Source organism: Colletotrichum higginsianum, chromosome 2 (assembly GCF_001672515.1).
Source record: "Colletotrichum higginsianum IMI 349063 chromosome 2, whole genome shotgun sequence".
Taxonomy (NCBI): Eukaryota; Fungi; Ascomycota; class Sordariomycetes; order Glomerellales; family Glomerellaceae; genus Colletotrichum; species Colletotrichum higginsianum.
Genome location: NC_030955.1, coordinates 2997408 through 3020087, shown reverse-complemented (window position 1 = coordinate 3020087; position 22680 = coordinate 2997408). Strand labels below are relative to the sequence as shown.

General features: G+C 55.6%; 5 protein-coding genes across 5 annotated transcripts; 2 read left to right on the top strand and 3 right to left on the bottom strand.

The window, feature by feature from the left end:
* Window positions 1–701: 701 nt before the first annotated feature.
* CH63R_02631 (WD domain-containing protein) lies at window positions 702–2730 on the top strand (the record flags this gene model as incomplete). The annotated part of the gene is made up of 5 exons (XM_018297606.1): window positions 702–834; window positions 888–969; window positions 1038–1929; window positions 1984–2451; window positions 2503–2730. 5 exons carry the CDS (start codon window positions 702–704, stop codon window positions 2728–2730), a joined length of 1803 nt encoding a protein of 600 aa, XP_018162422.1.
* Window positions 2731–3028: 298 nt separating this feature from the next.
* Window positions 3029–3910, bottom strand: CH63R_02630 (uncharacterized protein; the record flags this gene model as incomplete). The annotated part of the gene is made up of 2 exons (XM_018297605.1): window positions 3029–3482; window positions 3558–3910. The coding sequence occupies 2 exons, from the start codon at window positions 3908–3910 to the stop codon at window positions 3029–3031; spliced, it is 807 nt and encodes a 268-aa protein (XP_018162421.1).
* A 2879-nt stretch (window positions 3911–6789) lies between these two features.
* Window positions 6790–9249, top strand: CH63R_02629 (Transmembrane amino acid transporter; the record flags this gene model as incomplete). The annotated part of the gene is made up of 6 exons (XM_018297604.1): window positions 6790–6953; window positions 7066–7758; window positions 7821–8445; window positions 8500–8565; window positions 8635–9029; window positions 9096–9249. 6 exons carry the CDS (start codon window positions 6790–6792, stop codon window positions 9247–9249), a joined length of 2097 nt encoding a protein of 698 aa, XP_018162420.1.
* Window positions 9250–10719: 1470 nt separating this feature from the next.
* Window positions 10720–12654, bottom strand: CH63R_02628 (Serine threonine protein; the record flags this gene model as incomplete). Its single annotated transcript, XM_018297603.1, has 1 exon — window positions 10720–12654. The coding sequence occupies one exon, from the start codon at window positions 12652–12654 to the stop codon at window positions 10720–10722; it is 1935 nt and encodes a 644-aa protein (XP_018162419.1).
* A 4463-nt stretch (window positions 12655–17117) lies between these two features.
* CH63R_02627 (uncharacterized protein) lies at window positions 17118–17456 on the bottom strand (the record flags this gene model as incomplete). Its single annotated transcript, XM_018297602.1, has 1 exon — window positions 17118–17456. One exon carries the CDS (start codon window positions 17454–17456, stop codon window positions 17118–17120), a length of 339 nt encoding a protein of 112 aa, XP_018162418.1.
* Between the last annotated feature and the right edge of the window lie 5224 nt (window positions 17457–22680).

Here is a 22680-nt window from a genome sequence, read left to right as displayed (position 1 = left end):
GCTTGGTGTTGCGCCTGGGTCCAGGGGGCGGCGGCGACGGCACAGAGCAGTTCACCTTTCTTTCGTGGGACCCGCTTTTACATCAAATCCCCAGGCGGCTCCCATGGGCCATCCGTCTCTCTCCTTCTTTTTTTGCCTGTGCACCTTGCAGTCTCCTCCGTTTCCACTCGCCAGCCTCTTCAAGCCCGGTCCTCTTCTTCCTCTCCTTGCCTAACCCGAACTTTTCTTCCCCCTTCCTCTCTTCCCCATCTCCGCCGTGACAACTTCGACACGCGCACGCACACAGCACACCACCATCATCATCAATCGATCCCTAAGCTGCTTCCATCTCATCATCACTTTCAACTCCCGACTACATTGGCATCGCGCATCCACCTGCGCCTCTCTGCCTGGACGGCTCTGCCGCTGTCAACACACAAAGCCCCTCTTAGCTAGCGGATCTTACTAAAGGCAGGTCGCGCCTTGTCTTCCTGCACCCACCGATTGAAGGGAGCCCCATCGCCGCGACGGCCAAATTTTCCGAGTCACGGCCACCACGACAGACTCGGCACATCGTCTTTTATCGTCGACGCTCGAACAAACATCCATCCCTCATCCCCCGATTCACTCGATCATCTAGCTTACATCGACTTACTCCCCCAGCCGCCCGGCGAACTGTAGACTTTCAGCTTTGAGCAGTCTATTCGACAGCAACTGCAACCATGTCCATGTATCCGCATCGCGCCATGGGCGCGGTGCCCCCCAACAACTCGGCCCGACTCAATGAGCTCCTCGACCAGATCAGAACCGAGTTCGACACGCAGCTGCGCCAGACCGAGGGCTACGAACACCAGAGTAAGATGATTGCGCCTGGCACGTGTCATCGCTGTCGCTAACAACCTCTCTAGTCCAGTCTCAAGTTCAGGAGATGCAGCTGGTCAGAGAAAAAGTGTACGCGATGGAGCAGGCGCAGATGAATCTGAAGCAAAAGTATGCTTGCCGACGCAGTCTTGTAATTCAAGCAGACTTTGGAGACGCTAACAACAAGTCTTAATCAGGTACGAGGAAGAGATTGCTATGCTCCGCCGCCAACTCGAGGGAGCTCGCGGGAACGCGCCTCCTAGCATCGGCGGACCTCCCCCCCACGCCGGACCGTCGCAACAGCCCCCCTCCATCACTCCCGGTACTGGACTCTTCAACGGCATCATGACGGGTGGTGGCCAGGCTCAGTTGGCCCCTCCCCCTCCTCCCCCTCCGCCCCAGGACCAGCAAATGGGCCCGCAGCATCAGATGGCACAGGGTCCTCCGGGTCTACCCGGCCCGCCGCCGCCGCCGCCTCAGTCGCAGCAGCCCTTCCCGCAATACCCCCAAGGTCCCGGTGGTCCCGTCTCCAACGGCCTTGGCTCTCAACCTCCTCAGACGACAGCGTCTCCCGGCCCCGGCAGGCGCGGAATCGGACGACCCCCTGCGGCTGTTGGCCCGGCCACTCCCCAGATCAACACTCCGATTCCCTTTCCCGGCACCACTCAATCGCCTCAAGTTAGCCACCCGACCCCTGATCACGCGCGCATGGGCGGCCCCCACGCTCCTCCTGTGGGAAACGCTCTTGGCGATCTCGACCCTGATCGCCTGCCTCCCCATTCTAAGAAATCGGGTCACGACTGGTTCGTTATCTTCAACCAACATGTTCCTCGGATGCTTGACGTCGATCTGGTTCACACTCTTGCGCACGAGAGCGTTGTCTGCTGTGTGCGCTTCAGCCATGATGGCAAGTACGTGGCCACTGGTTGCAACCGATCCGCGCAGATTTACGACGTCCAGTCCGGCGAGAAGCTGTGCGTTCTCCAGGATGACACTGTCGACATCACGGGCGATCTTTACATCCGCAGCGTCTGCTTCAGTCCCGACGGCAAGTATCTTGCCACTGGTGCTGAGGACAAGTTGATTAGAGTAAGCCATGGGTTGACGAACATTGAGATATGACAAAGCTAACTATCTTTTTAGGTCTGGGATATCCAATCTCGGCAGATTCGCAACACTTTCTCCGGCCATGAGCAAGATATCTACTCGCTCGACTTCGCCCGCGACGGTCGGACGATTGCTTCCGGAAGTGGCGACCGGACCGTCCGTCTCTGGGATATCGAGCAGGGCACCAACACCCTTACCTTAACCATTGAAGACGGTGTCACGACTGTCGCCATCTCACCTGATACCAAGTATGTGGCTGCCGGCTCTCTTGACAAGAGCGTCCGTGTTTGGGACATTCACCAGGGCTACCTCCTGGAGCGTCTGGAGGGGCCTGATGGTCACAAGGATAGTGTGTACAGTGTTGCCTTCTCTCCCAATGGCAGAGACCTGGTCAGTGGTAGTCTGGACAAGACTATCAAGATGTGGGAGCTTAGCACGCCTCGGGGCCTGCCCAACCCCGGACCTAAGGGCGGACGCTGCGTCAAGACCTTCGAAGGCCACAGAGTAAGTGATTACCCGACAGAAGACTACTTGGTAGGATACTGATGAGACTAGGATTTCGTTCTCTCCGTCGCTCTGACCCCCGATGCCGCCTGGGTCATGTCTGGTTCCAAGGACCGTGGTGTGCAATTCTGGGACCCTCGTACTGGCGCCACGCAGTTGATGCTCCAGGGACACAAGAACAGCGTAATCTCCGTTGCGCCCAGCCCGACGGGAGGCTACTTTGCCACCGGCTCAGGTGACATGCGGGCACGCATCTGGTCTTACCGAAGTGTCCAGTAGGAGGCTGAAATTGAGCTTCGTGAGTGGCAGATGTGTATACCAAATGGCGGTTTCGAGTAGGGGGTGGGTGCTCTGATACTGGGGTGGGTTGTGGTCAAATTTGTTGTCCCTGTCTCTATGTCTTGGGATATCCTTAGTCGAAGAGACGGACAGGACGGATGGGGCGCACAGGCAGGGACATGTCGGAATCTCGTATCAAATAGCCATCGCTAATGAAAGTTTTTGTAACTTCTTTGCACCAAAACCGTTTGGCAAATTTTGTTTTGTTTTTGCATTTTGGGAAGTTTACATGGGTACTCTATATCAGCGAGCTGAACAGATCGGAAAACTCGTCACCCCTTTTCGACTTTTTCTTGCCGGGTTTCTTCTCAGGCTTTTTCAACTTGGCCAGCTTACTGCTGGGCTCAGATTCGCTATCGGACACATCAAGCATGTTGCGCTTCTTTTTAGTCGCAGTTGATGTGACAGCCTCCCAGTCGTCTTTTCTTGGGCGGCGAGCTGCGGGTTTAGCGGCCAGCTTCAACTGGTCTCGAGAGATGGCCACGCCGAGGTCCATCAGCTCTGACGGTGTCTGGTCCTTAACTGTGACGGCATCGTGGCTGGCTGATGTATTGGTCATGGGCATATCACCACCTCTCTCGGATTGTTGGGGGACCAAGGGAGCGACGGTCGAGTTTATACGGGCCAAGACGCCCAGCAAGACCAGGCCAAGGGCAGCATGTTGGTTATCTGCCGCCAACTGACTGAAAGCTCTAAAGGGTGTTAGTTCACGAAATACGTGGACGAGAGCCTCATGGTGGTCCCTGGAGGCCAGCGTCGCGACTTACAGAAATGACGAGGGGATGATTGAGTCGAGCAGCAGCCGCGCCCTCGCAGTGACATGCTCATCCAATGCATTTCCCCGGCGGTTCCCATTGCCGATGACGACGCCGGCGTTGGCCTTGCTGGCCGACTTCTTGGAGGGTGCCTTGAAGCTCTGGGCGTGCCGATGACGCACGCGGGCCTCGAGGGCGTCGTGGAGTCGCCGGACGGAACGGCGAAGGAGGTCGAAGCGGGCCCACCAGCGGGCGACGCGGTGCTGATTCTTGTTGCGGTGGTTGAAGCCGTCGAATATCTGGAGGACGGGGACCAGGGCGGCAACGGCGGGCCGGTCGACGTCTGCTGTGTCCACGGGGGCCATGGTGCCGCCGCTGCGGGCCGCGCGCCTTCCTATGCGCTCTGCGTAGGACAGGGTTTAAAGCGCGTTCGACAGGCGGGCCGCACACCGTTCAAGAGGGCTGTTGGTTGGTGAGGCTGTCAGCTTGTCGGGAAATGGGTGTGCCTGGCTGGCCCTGTGCCGTGGTTTTTTTTTTTTTTTTACATATATCTCTTAGTGGACCGTGCTCCTCGGGTTTTCTTGATTCTTTAGGAATAGTAATTGTACTTTTTTTTCTTCCTTTCTTTCCACCCCTCTCACTCTGTGTTATTTGGCCTCCTTTGACTATTGTTCGCGCGTTGCGTAGGTCGAATGAATATCGAAGTAGAATAGTTAGTCGGGACGTTGGGTTGAGTTCGGGTTGGTGCGATTTTAGCTCGGCAATATCGTGACATTCTACAGAGTACAGTGCACAATTCGAGTTTAGTCCTGGCTCGTACACGGAGAAGAGTTGTCATGTCGCACTGGACGAATGGATGTTCGTTGCAAGGGACAGGCCGGCACGGCCGGTTCCCGCCACGGAACCATACTAAACAAAAAAAAAACAAGCTCTGCGCTACCCATTACGCCAACCCGCCGACTCCCCCCAGCCAACTGCTCGAAAGCCCTTAAGAAGGAGAAGTCGTAGGGTAAGGAACGGCGGTTTTGGGAAGGGGCACCGAAACAAAGAGCGAACCGAGCCCGTCAAACGGGAGACCGGCTCGTGTTTGTAAAAAGGGTAATGGTCGTAGATGATCTTGGGTCATGGGGTTCGATTGCGACATTTCCCCTTCTGCAGAGACAGGCTCGACAGCATGTGAGCGTGAGGCTCGAGCATCTGGGGTAGAAAAGTAAAGGGGAGTTTGAGTTAATGGAGAATGGGTGGGTGGTGCTAGCTAGTAGCAGTAGGTCCAGGGATCGAGTTGTCGACCTTTGTCGATAATCCCTCACCGCAGCAGAGCAGCTGATACGATGAGGCAGCTTTAGACGTTTGTGCTGGCTTGTTTCTCCCGAGTCGTGATAACTGGTTAGCATCTTGTTGCATGAACATGTCTCGGCGGAGGGCACTGGATGGCACGTCATGTGGACTCTGGCTCCGTGCTGGCAAGTATGCAAGTAGCGGTGAGTTACCAGGTGGTGGCAGTAAGCAGAGAGCGGGATTCCTGTGGTTGTCTGTGTACGGCTACAGAGATCTCGCTGCCTATCTGAGGGAGGGACGTCTGAGAGATCAAGTCAGGTACTGACAACCCCAGTACATAGATACCTTGCGTCTTACGCACAGTTGGTAGGTACCTCAAGGTAGTACAGATGTTGGTGGATGATGCCGAAAGACTTTGGTTGCTTTTGCCCGGCCCACTGCTGTGTCCCACGGCGTGTGCAATACGTAATGTCAATCCTGCTGCAAGACAGCGAGGGCACTCGGCGAGGAGGGGGTGGAGGGCGGAGCCGGGGTTAGACAGGTTCTGGCCGCTGCGAGGCCCTGCAAGCTGCGGATGTTGCAGGTCTGAGCCGATGGCCCATTGTCCAACCACGAGCGCGGGCGCGATAAGCCGGCCAACTTTTGACGACGCAGGCGGCGTCATGAAAACCCAACGTCTGATATGCGGCCGACACTTGTTCTCTTCAGCCTGCCGGCCGAGGTGGGCAGTGGGCAGTCGAACCCACCTTCGACGTGGACCATCTGTTTACCTACATGGCTATCTACGTACAGAGCAATGTAATGTGATTCCATCCCGCATTTGGATCGCTCTTCGCAACGTGTACGGGATCGGATGTGTGTCTCTCGCTGTGTATCTTGCTATGGGACGGCAGCCATGTCGCATGCAGGCCGATCTGCAGATAGCGACGCATGATCATTTATACTCGTGCGATTTGGATTTCTGTATGGGCCCGGTGCCGCCGATAGCAACAACCTTGGGCCTGAAGGGTTGAATGACTAGGAGGAAAACCACAAACGGCCTAACCTCGTAATAATTTTTCCCTCAAGATCCCCATCGGCCCTGCCTGGTTCATATGTAGGTGTGCCAACACGGCCAGGATGCACCCGTTCATGCCCTCCGAATTCCATGTCTAGTCTGGCCTGCGAGAAAGCTGGAGAAGCGGTGGCTGGTCTGACTGTCCGGCTGGGGTAGTGGTGGTCTCCTGATTTTGCTGGCAGGGTTCCTTGGCTTTCGAGCATCTACGCCTTTTACCTCTCTATTCCGGCTCTACGTCGTTGTCGTTGTCGTCGGCTTCTTTCCACCATTTTCTCCCACTTTCCCTCTTCCTCTGTCTCGTGGACAGCTCAAACCAATGAACCAACCAACAACCAACAATACCAGTATCTGGAGTTTTACATCTAGCTCGCCTCTCTCCCTCTTCTCTCCTCATACTACGACGTAACCTGAACTGCTGTTATCTCTCTCGTTCCGCCCTCCATACCCACCCCGACGTGGAGTAAAACCAGGGAAAAAATAAGCAAGCCAGTTGGAACTTCGCCAGATAGTATCACCTGCGGCAGACAACCTGGGCTTCCGACAATCCACTGCACTAGCACCATCTCATCTCCTGCGACTTCCCCACTTGGACCGCCTCTGGTAGGGGTGCGAAAGGGCAGATTTGCGACCTATCTTTACACGGTCCGGCCGTTTTGGGCGCTGCACGTAGCGTGTGTCTCGTGCCGTGCTACGGATACCACGACCAGGTATATACACGACTGAACGCCCGCGCGCAAGAAAAAGCCAGTCGCGCGACCGCCTCAATATCTGCCTCTCCCCGTGCTCTACCTCTTTCTCCCCGTCTTCTTGTTTTCGAGGCTCTCTTCGCCTCTGCATGGTCGCTCTGGCCAATTCCAATTCCTCCCAGAGTAGGACTCTTATTGCGACAGCTCTGTATCAGTTTTCCCCATGGCCTCGAGAAACCCCTCCACATGGGACGAGTACGAACGGGGCGCATCCCCTCAGCGCTCCGTGAGCATCGACTCCAACGCCGTCGCTGAGGACCAGTCGCTCCTGGGAGAGGACGACGAGGGTGGCTACGGCGCCGGTTCTCATGGGCTTCGCCGCAGAAGGTTGGTCCTTGGACAAAAACTCTGAAACGCACTCGACATCCCCAGTCGCTGTCGTCGTTGGTGCTGTTCTTCGATCCTCCTACCCCCCTGCTAACCCACACACCTCATTTAGGTCTTCAGTAACGCGACACCTCGCCGCCATTACAGACATTGGCGGCGTCAACAGTATTCGCTCCTTCACTCGAAGTTGGGCGCGTGCGGCGGGCTTTGCCGAGGTCTTGCCCCAACGACCATCCTTCGTCTTCGCGCCCGATCAGGTTCCCATTGCCTCGGGGTCGAACGAGGCGCTCGACTACTCCCGAAGCCATGTCGAGTCGGGCTCCCACCCGCGAACCTCGCTGCTCCGACAGCACCTCGAGGCTACACCCGAGACGGGGCCGAGCACCTCACACCAGAATGGCTCTTCCGCTTCACTTGTGGACGACGGCTCGGTCCAGAACGACTTCCGCGACAGAGAGCGCAAGGCGGTCGAGGCGGAGATGTCGGGCGCTGTCTACAGCGGCTCGAGCTTCGGTAGTGGCCGCCGTCCCTCGCAGTCCATCTTCGCAGTCCCGCCCCATTTGGCGACTCCGCCGCTGGTTGGCAGCTACAGCTCGTACAGAACGTATGGCACCATAGAGGATGTTGACTCGCCGTCAATGGCCCAGGCCGGCGAGCTGTGGCGTCAGCAACAAGAGGCAGGGGGCAACGTACCCGACGGAGAGAACATGCCCATTCTCGTGAAGGAGGTTGAGCAGGACGGAAAGATCATCTTGACTGTGGAAGGACAGTCCACGCTTCCTCAAACCATCTTCAATTCGATCAAGTCAGTGGTCATCCCGCCTCCCTCGCACACAGCTGAAAGCAAATTGCTGATCAATAGCGCAGCGTTCTAATCGGCGTCGGTCTCTTGAGTTTGCCGATGGGTATTAAGTATGCCGGGTGGATTTGCGGCATGACCATCCTGGCCGGTTCCGCGGCCGTAACCGCCTACACGGCGAAGCTTCTGGCCAAATGCATGGATCTTGACGCCAGCTTGATTACCTTCTCCGATCTAGCCTACATCTCGTACGGACGCAACGCGCGCATTGCCACCAGCATTCTCTTCACTCTCGAGCTGTTGGCTGCCTGTGTCGCCCTCATCGTTCTCTTCGCCGATTCTCTGACCCTGCTGTTCCCGGGTTTCTTGAGCGTAAACACCTGGAAGCTGATATGCTCCGTCATCATGATCCCTCTCAACTTCCTCCCCCTCCGGTTGTTGAGTTTTACCAGCGTCATTGGCATTGTGTGCTGTTTCAGCAGTAAGTACAGTCGCATGTCTGTGTTGGGATCTGGGCTGATGTATCGGGTAGTTGTGGCGATTTTGGTGATTGATGGACTCATCAAACCGACAACACCTGGCTCGCTCATCGAGCCAGCCACGACGTATCTGTTCCCGGCGAACTGGGGCACATTGCCGTTGAGTTTCGGCCTGCTCATGAGCCCCTGGGGTGGCCACAGCGTATTCCCCAACGTGAGTACTCATTCACCGACGGCGGCCGAGTGCTGTAGGCTGACGACTCCGTAGATCTACAGAGATATGCGCCATCCTCACAAGTACCCTCGGGCCGTAAAGACGGTCTTCACGTCCGTGGTGAGTTGGCACGCCGTTCCGTTCCGTTCCGTCTCCCCGGCATCGGACCAAATACTGACCACGATGCAGTACCTTCTCGACGCCTTCACGGCCGTTGTGGGTCTCCTCATGTATGGTGACAACGTCATGGATGAGATCACAGCCAACATCCTCCAGACGAGCGGGTATCCACGTGCGCTCAACTTCTTGTTGTGCGTTTTTATTGCCATCATTCCTCTGACCAAGATCCCGCTCAACGCCAGACCGATCGTTGCGACTCTGGAGGTGTTGACTGGCATCCACCAGCAGGCTGTTGCCGACAGCTCAGCCATGGTCGGCCGCTCCGCCACCTTCAGAGGCATCATGAAGGTAGCCATCAGAGTCGTGACCGTCTTGGTCTTCCTCGTCATCTCCATTTTGTTCCCAGCCTTCGACAGCATCATGGCGTTTATGGGCAGTGCCTTGTGCTTCACCATTTGCGTGCTGTAAGTCGAACACCCCCCCTGACGACGTCAACACTCGAGTGACGCCTCAGCTGACCCTCATTCCAGTTTGCCTCTTGCGTTTTACGTAAAGCTATTCAGCAAGGAGATCACTCCGCAGGAAAAGCTCCTTTGCTACGTCCTGATGACCATTTCAACGATCCTGTCCGTGGTGGGTACGGTCTGGGCTTTCCTGCCGAAGAGTCTCATCGGCGCAGAATGAGTGGCGTTGATGGCATTGGGATGCTTGTGTTCGTCGTGGCCGTGATTGGCGTCTTGGATATTCGCTCTACCAGAACATTGCCTGGCGCTGGTGGCACCGGGTTATGATGCCTGCATGATGTAATGGGTTGTTCTGTGCATGTTTGCCGCTATATCCCCAGCATTTCTTGTTTATTTCTCTAGCCGAATCGTGCCTGCGGGGCCCTTTGTCTCTCAATGGCTCTGTACAGATGCTCAACCGTGCTGTTCAAATAAAATCTTATCTTGCTGCCTTTTGCGACAGCTTGGTCTACAAGACTTGCACCCTCTTCTCTTTCTTCCCAGTCCTGATGATGGCACCGTGGTCGTTTAACGTCCTGTCCCGGCTTGGCCTATGCTCCCCAGGTTAATGCCCCAGGCGAACCAACGGCAGGTCGTGGGAGGCCTGGTAGATAGACACGCAAAGGGCCACACGGCTTGTCGTCATGGTTTTACTTTGGGGCCTGACCCACGCAAAGTGCTCTTGATAGGTACCGAGCACTGGCTGATGAGCCCGAATGGCCGAGAACCCGGACGGACACTGACAGGTCTATCAAACACGACATGTCGGCCTGGCTTGGCGTTGCTCCGTCCCCTTGCACCAGAGTAACTCGGCCTTCACTCTGAAGTGTCTGTTTCGTTCACTAGATCCGGGCATCTAACCCCGTCCTGTGTTTGGTAGGTGTCCAGGAGCAGATGGGTAATGGCGGCAGCGAAGTGAAGGCACCTACCTACCTACCTACCTACCTACTTGCCTATCTATTTCATGAATCCCGCTAGCCAGAAAGGAGGAAATTTCCGTCCCCGTCGTCGGAAAGAGAGATCCAAACAGATGGATTACGGAACTACTCCCTTGCTCGGTTGTACTACCGAGCCTCCACTGAGTTCCTCCTAGTCTCCCCGGATGGGAGTGGGAGGACCAAGAGGACCTTCCAGGATGTGAAGCAGAACCCATTAGTCCACCCCCCCCGCGAGCAGTGGGTACGGGGTGCTGTCCGACTTGTCGGCAGTACCGAGGTTGCAATCTGTCATCTATATAGTTATCTGCCGCTGCTGTGCAGTATGGGGTTGTTGGCGATCGCGCGAGTCAAGTCCAGTGAGGGGTAATTGACGTAGCATCAATGTCAAGGGGGGAGGGGGAGAAGTAGGAGGCTGGACAAAGCCGGATCATACTTCTAAGATGGTCAATTAACTAATAGCTGCCAGGGAAAAAAGGTCTCACAAATGCAGGTGGAAATTTGAGATGAGTGGGTAACTTCTGGTATTGTTCATTAATCTGGAGATATCTAATACACAGAAAGCGAGTTGAGTTCTTTCATCCAAACAGGTGGCATGTCTTGCCCAAATAGCGCCTCAGGCTATCCCGGTCGTAAACATTTATGTCACGACCAGCAACCAGGAGGAAAACCGGCGACGTCCCGTTGATGAGAACCCAACCACAAGAGGTGACCGACTAGGAATGTGCTTCCTGCCAGCCGCCAACCCACTCGACATCTGCGAGATCATTGCGCTTCTCCCTGCGCCAGTAATTCCAATCTCTGCCCTTGTTCCAGGGGCAATCCTTGACCTTTTCCTTAGGTGATTTGTTGTGAGTGTTGTGAGTGATGTGATGTCCAGTGTGGTCCGAAACTCCCGCTGCATAAGAGTTGTAGCTCAGTCCGATTGTTTTTTGTCGAGGAAACTCGGGTGACATTTGCGAGTATAACGAGCCTGTGAGCCCGCGACGACGCTGACCCAAGGCAGACCATTTGTCGAGATTGTCCCGCTTAGGGGGTGATTGAGAAGTGGTCACCATTGGCTTCGGCTTTGGTGGAGACGATTGTTGAAAGAAGAATCCGTCAGCAGCGTGGTCGCTGTCAATGTCGTTGTGGATCAACTTGTGGCTGTCGTGATGAGAACGCTGAGGGGTAGTCGCAATGGGGGTAGCATCCACCGTGTCGCAGTCGTCCTGATCATCCAGCTTGCTGTCGTGACTCCAGGTCCTCGAGTTAAGGTCCTTAAGAGACTGCATTTGCCTCTCGCGCTCCGCCTCCGCCTCTTCCTCCTCCTCGTCCTCGTCCCACATGTCACTCCAGCTCTTGGAGACGACATCCTTACGGCCAAAGACCAAGGACATGGAAGACAAGTTGCTTCGAGGCTTGGTCATGTTGATGGGGAGGGACCCGGCCATGGGCGAGACCTTGGGGATGGGACGAGGCGCCGCCTTCATGGGTCGACCGATGTGGAGCGACTTCATCGACGCACCAAGGCTAGAGTTGAGCGTGGAAGAGATGGACGGCGTCTGGGCAGAGCTGAACCAGTCCGAAGTCTCACCTGACTTGGAAAACAAGTCCTCAGTGTAGCTCTCGTCGTCGGCGATGGCGCTAAGCTGGCGAATGGGCTTGGGGGGCGTGGTGTGCAGGGCCTTGGCCCAAGGGAAGGCACCCTGGTCGACCTGGGGGCTCTGGATTGAGGGCGTGCGAAGAGGCTCACGGTTGGCGCTGGCCATGACGTGACGCTCGGCGCAGCAGAAGTCATCGTCGTCTTCCTCGGTGGTGGTGAAGCTAACGACACGCTGTAGGGCAGCTCGGGCACCAACAAGAGACCTCTTCTTAGGGTCCAAGCTCATGCACTGGGCAATCACCTCGTACGTGTCCTGCGACATGGATGGGAAGACGTCGAAGAGCGACTGCTTGTCCCTCGAGAAGTCTAAGAAGAGAGGGTCCGCCTCGGTTGGGGTGGTGAACGGGTTTCGGGAAAAGAGTATGTTGAGTAGGCAGATGCCGATGGCCCAAATGTCCGCTTGGGCAGGGGAGTAACCGGCACCGGCAGAGTCGTACTGCTCCGGGGACATGTAGCGGTCGCTGCCGACGGTGTTCTCCAAGGTCCAGTTCTCAGTCGTCGCCAGTCCAAAGTCGCCGAGCTTCATATCACCAGACTTTGTCAGGAAAATGTTCTCCGGCTTGATATCTCGGTGAAAGACACCCTTGGAGTGGATGTAGTCGACAGCATCCACGAGCTGCAACATGAACTGTCGAACATGTTCGGTCTCGAGTGGTCCCTGACCATTGCGAATGGCCTCGTACAGGTCACCCTGAGGACAAAACTCGAGGACAAGGTAGAGGTGAGATTCGGTCTCGAAGGTGTTGAGGAGGTTGACGATGTTGGGGTGCGATCCAAGGTGGCGGTGGAGAACAAGTTCCTCCGACTTTTCGTCGATAGCGAAGTCGAAACCGATGTCATCAGCGGCTTCCTTCTTAGTCAAGCACTTGATGGCGACAGTGTCATCGGTTTTGATGTCCTTGGCCATGAAGACCATGCCAAATGAGCCATGGTTGAGAGGAGAGATGGTCTTATACCGACCATCAAGCAAGACGCCATTCTGAAAGTTGTCTCTCAAGCATGCCATGTCGAAGCTAGGCGAACGAAACGTTGGATGAAGGGTATCGAGCGGAGAAACAACGTGGAAACGAAGACGATACAACAGTGAGCCTAGGTGCTCTTCGGGTGTCGATGGTTCGTTGCTGGAGAGGGGTTGTCGAAGTGAAAAAGAGGCGTGTGAAAGTGGCGATGGTTTCGTAACAGAGGTTGGTGATGTTTCGAGGAAGGAGGCGGCGTGTAGGTTGTTGCCAAGAATATACAGGGTTGGAAAGAATAAATCTAACAGGAAACAAGACGGTATCTAACTCCTATTCGTTCACGTATCAGAGGCTCATCGAGGGTATTTTTTTGCTATTGTTGAACATATGAAAGCGAAGGTCTGTTGTTGATGGTTTGTTGTTTGGTCGTAATCGGGTTATTTGGACGTCGGGGTCCGGAAGAAAAAGACAAAAGTATCGTTATGAGGACATTGAAAAAGAAAAGGCTTGATGGTAAAAAGTAGAGAGTGGTGGTGCCCGAAGGTCGAAGAAAAGGCAGTGCGAGATCAACCTGTAGGCGTTGATGTGCAAAAGAAATGAAGATGTCGATTCCTGACTAGAGGATTCGGCGAGTTTGCGAGTCGGCGAAGCCTAGCGGCTGTTGATTGTCGGATTGCTGACTCTGAATGGCACTGAGGCCTGGTTGACGCGATTGTCGATGGCCGAAGGTGGTTGTCGTCGAAGTGTGATTGCAACGGCTTGCAAGCAAGCAGACTACCGGGGTCGGCGGAAAAGCAGTGGCTACAGCAGCATTCGAGCGTCGACAAGGGCACGGAGAACGAATCGGTTGACGAGAGTCGTTCGTGTCGAGTAGGAAAAAAGGGCGAAGGGTGCAGCTCTTATTTGGATATGGGGGTGGAGTGTCGTTGCTTCGGGAGCACGAGGCCTTGTGGAATGACAAAGGCGGGGGGGGGGGGGGGGGGGGCAAATGAGTCAAAGGACACGGGTGAGTCGATGTTCGATGACAGCAAATGCCGAGGCTGGTGGAGTCGGAACTGGATCGAAGTCCAAGAGGCCTCTCTTCTCTTCTATCTCCCGTCGATGGATTGACCGGTTCAACTCTTGTCAACTCTTCGGCGGAGGTGGTCGAATTGCGTGATTGCTTGCAGAATAACTCGCGGGCTAGAAGCGTTGGATTGACGATGCGAGTATCGGTTGGTTGACGATGGTGGGAGAGAAAGGAGGGAAGGGAGAGAGGGGAAGAGAGAGAGATGAGGGAGAGGATATGTAGATGGCAAGGGAAGGGGGGAAGAGGCGGGATGGGAGGATGGTGACTAGCAAGCAAGGAGAGCAAGAGAGGCCGTTGACGACGATGAGGATCAGGTGCGGTAGAGTAGGGAAAACGAAAGAAGGAAGGGCGAGGATGATGAGGGGGGAGTATTAGAGTAAAGTAGGTAAATGCAGGATGTAGGCAGGCAGAGTACGGTAGGTTGGACGAAGGAGAAGGGTGGGTAGGCTGGTGCAGGGAAGACAAGGTGACAGAAAGAGAGGTGTGAGTGCGAGAGTACGAGAGAGGATGATGCGAGCGTGTGAGCTTGTGTGTGGTGGTGTGTGTGTGTGTGTGTGTGAGTGAGTAACAGATGGACAGCGAAAGAAGAGGATGGAGGTCAATGGACGAGGATGGATTGGCGTGGACGAGATGGGATGGAATGGGGAAAGCAGTGAGCGAGCGAGCGAACGGAGCGAGAAGACGGGAGCGAGAAGACGGGAGCGAGATAGGTAGACTGGGGGGTGGGAGGCCAGCGCGAGTACGTATCCGTACTTGACACACACTCTCTCTCTTCGCACGCTACAGGAGAGGTGTGTCAGTGAGAGGTACTTACCAACCTGGTCATGTACACCTACCCGACCCGGGGCTCGGGGTACGTGCTGTGAGGGTATGCTGCTGTTGCTGGCGCAGGGTACCAAGTGCGGCGGTACGGAAGATACGGTACACACTGGGGAGGCCAGACGGTGGAAGACGACGGGACAGTGACAGCCAAGCGGGAAGCGGGAAGGGGACCGCGAGGCGGTGGGCGAAAGGGATACGTACTCTGGATGGAGCATGGCGCGCTACGTGGAATGATGGCGGAGTGGTGTGGGACGACCTGGACGCACGCTTGACAAACTTGCAGCAGCATCCCAGGCAGGATTGAGTCCCCCCAATGAGTCCAATCCCTACGATGTAGCTCTGAACAGGGTGGTTGTCTGTACTTGTATTTTCTGCACGGCGAAGGGCTTTCTTTCTGGCTGGGCCGGCAACGAAACGCGATGCAATGCAACAGCAACCCAGCCATACCTATGACCTTGTGCATGAAATGTAGTATGTAGACAACAACCAGATCGACAGACTGACAGGCCGACACTCGCTCTGTTATCACTCATGGACGATTCCCCAGACCTCAAGCATGGGCAGCGAGTTGACCGTGTACAGATACACTACAGGTAGAGAGAAAGGCTGTGAATGAAAGAGTCAGCCCAGATACCCCGCCTCTTGTCTCTCAATGGCCTGTAGTGTGTTTCTTGCTCGTCTCCGCCGTTTGGTCCCGTCAACTTCACGGCCGCTTATGCACAGTGCTCGACCACACGCTACCGTATCAAACATAGCTAGCGGCAGTGCAGACCGAACCCGAAGTTGTGCACTGTGATGTTGTGCCGTCAGAGGTGACATAACGGAAAGCTCAGCCCAGAGTTGGCTGACGCATTGACGGGCATTGACACTTGTACCTTCATCCCAATGATTCCTCGCAGAGCTACCTCGCATTGTCTGTTGGCGCTCAGTACAGAATAATGAGCCTTGGTAAGCCTACCGGGAGACACGCTGCTTTCTCTCTCCCCGCCAGCACCAAAGCACTCGGGGACCCGTCGAGAAGCAGGCCCCAATAGAACCCACCCTGGATTGTCGACGGGTTCCCGGCATCGCCCAAGCAGCTCCGTCCCCCGTCATAGTAGCAATTAATCATCTCTCTCCTGGGCCCCGTGCTTTGCTAGGAGCTGCCAGCAAGGAAACAAGAGTCATACCTCGCCATCCATACGTATCCGCACTCTGTTGAGGTACCTCGGTGTCCACTCCGGCGATTCGGTGTAATGAGTGACTCGAATTGCTTGCCATTGCCGGAACGGATGATTGTCATCCAAGGACGGAGCACAACATCAGCCCGCCGCCCGTGTCTTCCTTCCATTGACTTCGACGGAGCGACAACCAAGATGCCATAGGTTCCTGGGCGGCCGATGTGAGGTATCGTTTTGTCCTCGGCAGCGAGACTGAGAGAAGAATGCGTGGCTAGTCGCCGTGTATCCGGACGGAGGATGGAAGGATCGGCGCGTGCAAGTAAACACGGGGTCGCGGAGCCGACAACTATGTCCATCAACAAAATATCAACACAACAGGCGCTGCAACAATAACAAGCCGGCAAGAACGTTGGTTGCCCGCTAAGTGAGACGGGGTGCCAGCCCAATTAAACTCGCGTGACACTGTAGCTATGACGAATGCCGATAGTGAGGTACACCAGTCCAGCCGAGGACTGGGAGACGATGCCACGTAATCCAGGCGAGTTGGAGGGTTCCTAGGTATCTCACACACCAAAGGAGACTGGCCGATACGACACGGTGCGACGACAGGGCGAGGGTTCGGAAACTTGATTCCAGGAACTAGTGCACGAATTGGTAGGTAGGCTTTGAGGGGCAGGCAGACCCCTGTGATGCGCATGAATGGGCGAATAGGTGGCAGGCTGCTCAACCGGGGTGAGGCGTTGCTGGTGGGGGCAGCAGCTCAAGGGTCGCTCGCGTTGATTCGAGAATGAGTCTAAGGTCTGAGGTCCGAGGTGTGAGGTGTGATTGTGAGTGGCTGCAAGGGACCGTCTGGGGTTGAACATTCGCCCTTCCCTCTCAGAGTGCTCTGTATTGAGTACGATGCTGGTGCTAGGCATGGCGAGACACGAACGAGGTTGTGCGTGATTGAGGATGCCCGTGTTTCTGTCCATGTTTTTGTCGTCGAGCACTTGAACAAATGACGAAGAGTGTCTTGCTGTTGATTGGCGGAGAGCACAAGGCGTTGGTAAACAGTGGCTTGGAATCCCAAGGTTTAAACATCGAGAAAGCCAACTGATAGTCGGTGCCAAGTATTCGTAGTGTATTGAGGGAGAATGAGCCCAAACATTTTCATGACCAAGACAGGTAGGTACGTACCCTAACGGTCTTCCCGTTCAAACCGTATGTTGAACGGACCTCAGCAGGTCGTGCTGGCTGACAGGCTCAAGCGCAGGCACAGGCCAGGTACCCTATTGCGGCATAGCCGGCTACGTACCTGACAGACACGACGGCCACGCCCAGCCCAGCCATTCCCTGGGGCTTGGCTCCACTCAGCTGCGAGGTTCATCGCCACACCGCCCTGGCGGTACATGCTATGTTACTGGCAAGTACAGCGTCTGCCAACACTGGCCGCGACTACGACCTGACGGCCGCGTATCGCGCATCAAGGATTCGCGCACGCTGCCACGCTGCCACCACGGGGCTGCCACTCAGGTTTCTGCCAGTCGTCCCTCGTCTGCCAGTCATGTCCAGTCAAGCGCTTCGGCGAGTGCCAGAGTTTGCCAGAGCAGGCACACGCACAAGCCCATCGACGACGACGACGACCACCCGATGGACCGGCCCAGACGGCAATGAACCCAGGACCGACGTCCCTAGCGCCTACTGTCCGTCGGTACAGGTCCCATTCGTTCATCGACGCCAACGGGGAGTCACGCACACCAGGTACGGGTACCAGCAGCCAAGCGGTGCAGCAGATACGGCATAGTGCGACCTTGCTTTCCATGGCAGACTTGGTTTAGATGGTGAGGTAGCGGGACATTGTGTGGGTAGTGCAATGACTATCCACTGTCATAACAGCAGCAACATGTATAGGGAGAAAGGGTCCTTCTCGATTCGTCGTGTCCCTATGACTTGGACTTGCTCGAAGAACCTTGGTTTCGACAGGCCCTCGCGGATAACTCAGCAGCACGCCATTACGACAGCCTTTCCTATTGGCTTTCCTGTTACATAAGCTACCCTTGTCGACTGTTAACCAACAGATCCGGGCTCATTGCGTGGGCGAGGGTGCCGGTTGTGGCATAGCTTCCAAAGATAGAGTGGCAATGTCAACGGGTCCAGTGCCTCTCCTCGAGAATGAGGCCCCAGAATTTCCGAAATCACGACCTGGATCATGGCTGAAGATCATCGTCATTTGGTCATTTGGCCATTCGCAGCCCACCCAATTCGTGGGGCTCAGGGACTCCCACTCAGGGGGACTCAGGGACTTTCGGTCTCAGCAGATTCCGGGACACATTGCGGACCTGGATGACCATTAACTCTTACTTCTGTAATGGAAGTTGCATTGCAGAACCGCGGCATCGAACCGTAATAGCAGCAGTAGCAACTGGCTGGCTCGACCTTTGTCGTCAGGCTGAGTTGCGCAACAAAATCGGACAGAGAGGGTGGATCGGGACAGGACAGATGGCCAAGTCTCATTGACGGTGCCGTCTTCTCCTGCAATCCACCCCACGTCGGTCGCGACGGCCAGAGTTCGGTAGTTGGAGAACTGGGTTCGAGACTTTTTGTCGATGAACGCGGAGAAGCAAGCAGGAAACCGTTCCAAACGGTCTTTCCAGCACACCTCGCACACGGCCTTCCCCCAGTCGGCGAACGACGGTCCTGCTGTTTACATCACACAGTCTCTCGACTGTCTGTTTCACGTCCTTGCCTCTCCTCCGTCCCATTGGCTATGTCTCGCTGCACTCCTTTTGGCCTGCAGATGGGACAGAAGTGTAATCCGGCCCATCCCACACACCGATATCGCGTCCGGATCCTGTTCAGAGTATCCTTACTGTCAATCCCGTCTCCATCCTGCGTCTCCCATCCTCCGTGCCTGCCAAAAGGGAGAGAAGACTCACGGACGACCACGACTTCCCCAGAGTTTCCTAGGAGCCCCAAGCGCCGCCGCGCATCCCTCCCTCAGACCTCTACCAATCGATTTTCAAGAACAACAAGACGAATAGGGCTTTTCGCGGGACCCTTTTCCCAATTGGAAGCTCCTCTTTGCACTTCAAACAATCAGGGGTCTCAATCTCTCTGCCCATTCCACGCTGCCCCAAGATAAGACACTCACCCGTGCAGGTACCGATAGCGGATAGGCACCTGCCTACACTACTACCCCGGGGCCGGCGTTATCTTGCATTATCGGAGGGAAGGAGGTTGGTATTATGTCGACTTCTGTCAGGCTTCTACGTACTGTACACACTACGGATACAGAGTGTGCCTTTGGTTGCAACGTCGCTGTAAGCCAGCAACCTTGAAGCGCGCCCCCTTGATTCGCATCGCCAATCTGGCCCAGTCCGAGTCCTAACGTCAACTCTTCGTCCGATGATTGCGTGCTGATCTGATCCCTCCTAGCCTCCAAGCTCACCTCATTCGAGCCTCGCCCAGTCCGGCGAAGACACCCTCAGAGGCTCTCAGAGGCTCAGTGTGGTCTTCTCGCAATCACACCCGTACCTACTCGTAGCGCCCGTCACGCTGGCTGGGCCTTGGGCCCTTGGCTGATGGCGACTGCCCATTGAGGGTGTTTCAGACATGGGCGCTCTTCGTCATCCCCTTGAACCCAAATTGCTTTACACAAAAGTTCGAGGGGGGTTGAATGTATCCGCATCTCATCATTCTAATGTGGACAGTCCAAGGTATTATCATGTAGGTGTGGGTGTTTCTTTCTGACAGACTGATACGATATCGGATACGTGGACTGTGGAGCTGTTCAACGTGACTCTTAATCATTCCGCCTTTCTTTTCCGTCAAGTCATGGTTCGACGGGTTGACTCGCAATGCGGGGGAATTGAGATGAGCAAAGGCGTCACACGGGCACGGCCGTTTACCATTTCGACGCTCTGCTCCTCCTCATGGGCGATGGGCCGTTCGCCGTCCACAGTGAGTCGCTCCCCACCACCCCCTCCATGCCCCGGGCCTGCCGTCCCCAACAATTTGGTCGTGTGACCGGTAATAGCGACTGTTGCTGAATGGGTGACCCGGCCGCCGGGGATTTCCTTTGGACGGAACATTGAAACGTATCTCGATATGGATATAGCGAATTCACCTCCGACCGATTCCGGCCGCCGGCAAATTCCTCGCAGTTGCAGCCATTTGCAACGGGCAGCACATCATCCCAGCCAAGGCTTCCAAAGGGCCAAAGGTGGGCAGGATTGACTACTGACGAAGAATCATAACAGTACAACAGCTGATCACGTCTTCGGGCCCTGGCTGAGGCTTCAATGTTTTATGGTTCCATCGTGTCTCAAACCTGTGCAACCCTCACTACACTACGCTGCCGCGCGTGCTGCATATCTTAGGCCAAAAGGCCGTGTGAAGACTGGTGTGCGCCCCTGAAAAGTCAGGCGTCGTTCAGGCGTTTTGCTTTTCGCGGCCAGCGAACATACCAGCTCGTTACTTGACCGGGATCCTTGTCGGCGAAGGACAACATCTGCCGCATCCGGAAGAGAGATAGAGGGATAGAGATAGAGAGATAGAGATGCGTGGTCAGTCGTGATTGTCGGTATCTCATCATCTCCTGAAAAACTCTGGGGTGGATACAATGGCCCTGATCGATTCCACACAACTCTGCAGCGGGCTGCATGCTCATGCCTCATGGGCACACTCTATCTGTCCCAAGACTTCATCGCGACTCGGCAGGAAGGTGGCGGCGAGAGTCTATTGTGGCCAATAGATAGCTTGCTGTCGTGCTATTTTTATATATATATATATATTTTTTTGCGCGGAGGCGAGCTCGGGCCAAAGCCGGGCTCCGTTACGCTGCATGTGTGTACGGAAACCTGGCCAAGTCGATCACGAGCTGCCGATACCTCTGTTGTCCCCCTTCCTACTCCGTCTTTGCCCTGGCTATCCTCCCGTTCTACCCTCGCGCTTCTTGCGGGAAGTGGAAATGGCATAGTCGGCCGTGCGCCGACCTTTCGTTCAATCTTCTCGCAGCCCTTTGCACACCTGGGGACGTGCTTGGTACTCTGGACAGTCCCGGTCGACGACACCTCAGGTCCGTTCGCCACAGAGCGGCTTTCCCGCCGGCTCGTCCTCGTCCTTGATCCCCAGCAAAGGCCCCTAATCTTCTCACCGTGCCCATCTGCCATTGTACAAGGTGCTGCGGTAGCTGCAGCGTGCGTCTCCATCTTTTTGGCCGCCATCACCGCATCTTGGTGAGACACGTCGCTGGGAGAAGTGGAGTATCTCCTGGCTTGAAGCTCTCCTGATCGAGAAAGTCGAGCAAGTCGAGCAACACAAGACGAAACGGATGACGGACACGGCATGGCGCGTGTACCTAGTATCATCGCTAGCTCTGAATGGCTCTCATTCTCAAATAAACCGGGCTATCAGAGAGAGGAAAGAGCTCCATGGGCGAAGCGCGTGGTGATGCAAGGAAACAAAGGGACTCGGAGACTCGTGGCCGTCGCTCAACGCCGATACAACGAACCCTGCGGGCCTCACCCCGTCGATTGTTTATTCCATGCCAAGGCGGACCTTCTCGGATGGTTTACTGCAATGCAATGTGTCCATCTCCCCAAGCGATGCTTGCAGCTGTGGTGCCTGAAAGCCGGTGGAAGCCCAGACAACTTACTTAATGGGTAATACGGGTAGATGGTGACTACAACAGGGGAGAGACAGAGGCTGGGTAAGGAACAGGAATCCACGGTGACACACTGAGTAAATCCCACTTTTCCCAGCCGATAACCTAACCTGCGAGCCCAATGTGCAGACCCGGAGAAAGTGGATCCCTCGATCCGGCACCTGTTCCTGTCAATTGGCTCACAGGGTCGCAGCTAGCGGCAGACATTCGGCAGCGGTACCCACTAAAAACAGCCACCTTAGCCTGGCAGGTGCTCTGTCAGGCTTGTTCGTGAGCCCGTTTTGGACTCCCCGGCCTGTCGCCCTCCAGCACGTTCGGGATGCTTCTGGCGTGCTGATGTGGCTTTCCCACTGCCACGATGCCGCTTCTACCATGTACCACGTGTTCAAGCCAACAAGAACGTTTTCTATTTGATTTCCTTCTCCTTTCCCCCGCAGGATGCATTAAAGGGGATGGATTGGGCCCTCGTAGTTACTCCCTTGGGAGAACAAGTCGGTGATGCCCCAGTTCAAGCATCCGGGCGCCCCCGTCACCGTCCGTCGACGCCGAACGAGGACCGGACGAAGAGCTTCTTTGCTCTTCTTTCGAGTCATCCGCTAAACCTCACGAGAGTCGCAATGTCTAACCCCGACGGACTCTCGACAGCCCCTCTCCGACTCCCGGCCTGCCGAATCCGCCCGGTAGTAAACCTGCCTGATCTAAGCCCCTCCTCCCAAGTCCCCTTCCCTTCCTTCGCTTGTCTTCCCGGCGGCCATGGAGTAGTCCCGCGGCGACGGCGCGGTGCTGTGACATGTCGTTCCAGCTTGCCTTTCCTCACCGCTGCTTCTGTTTTGGTCTTTCAAACTTCTCATAAACTGATAGCCGTGAGGAGGTGCTCCTATTGGATCCCGGGCAATGACTGCTACCAAGAAGTTGAGGTTTTGGTGTAGCTCTCTGGGATCTCATTCGCCTTCTCCACTCACACAGCTGCACCCATATCTGCCTCTTACCAACGCACACACATACAAACTGCAACCGCCCATTTCCTGTTCCGGGCCTATTCGGTTTCCGGCCTGCTTGCTCAGTCTTGACCGCCTTGTCCAAATCTCCCGCACTTCCAAGCTTTTCATGCACGAACTGGCGTCAGCAGACCTGTCCCAATCAGCTTGAACGACAAAGCTAAGCAGGCCGTCGCTGAAGGATTCTATTGTCACTATTTTCGGTACTCGAAACCTAGAAATTAAAAATCAAACCCACCCGATCGCGCGTCGCGTCTCGAGCCTCACCGTCTCGGTGTCAATTTCCCCCCTTCTTTGCAACCCTTTGCCTATCTCACCTTTGTCGCCACCGCCGCTGTCGACAACGCACCAAGCCAAGTTTTGTGTTGTAAACAACTTACACA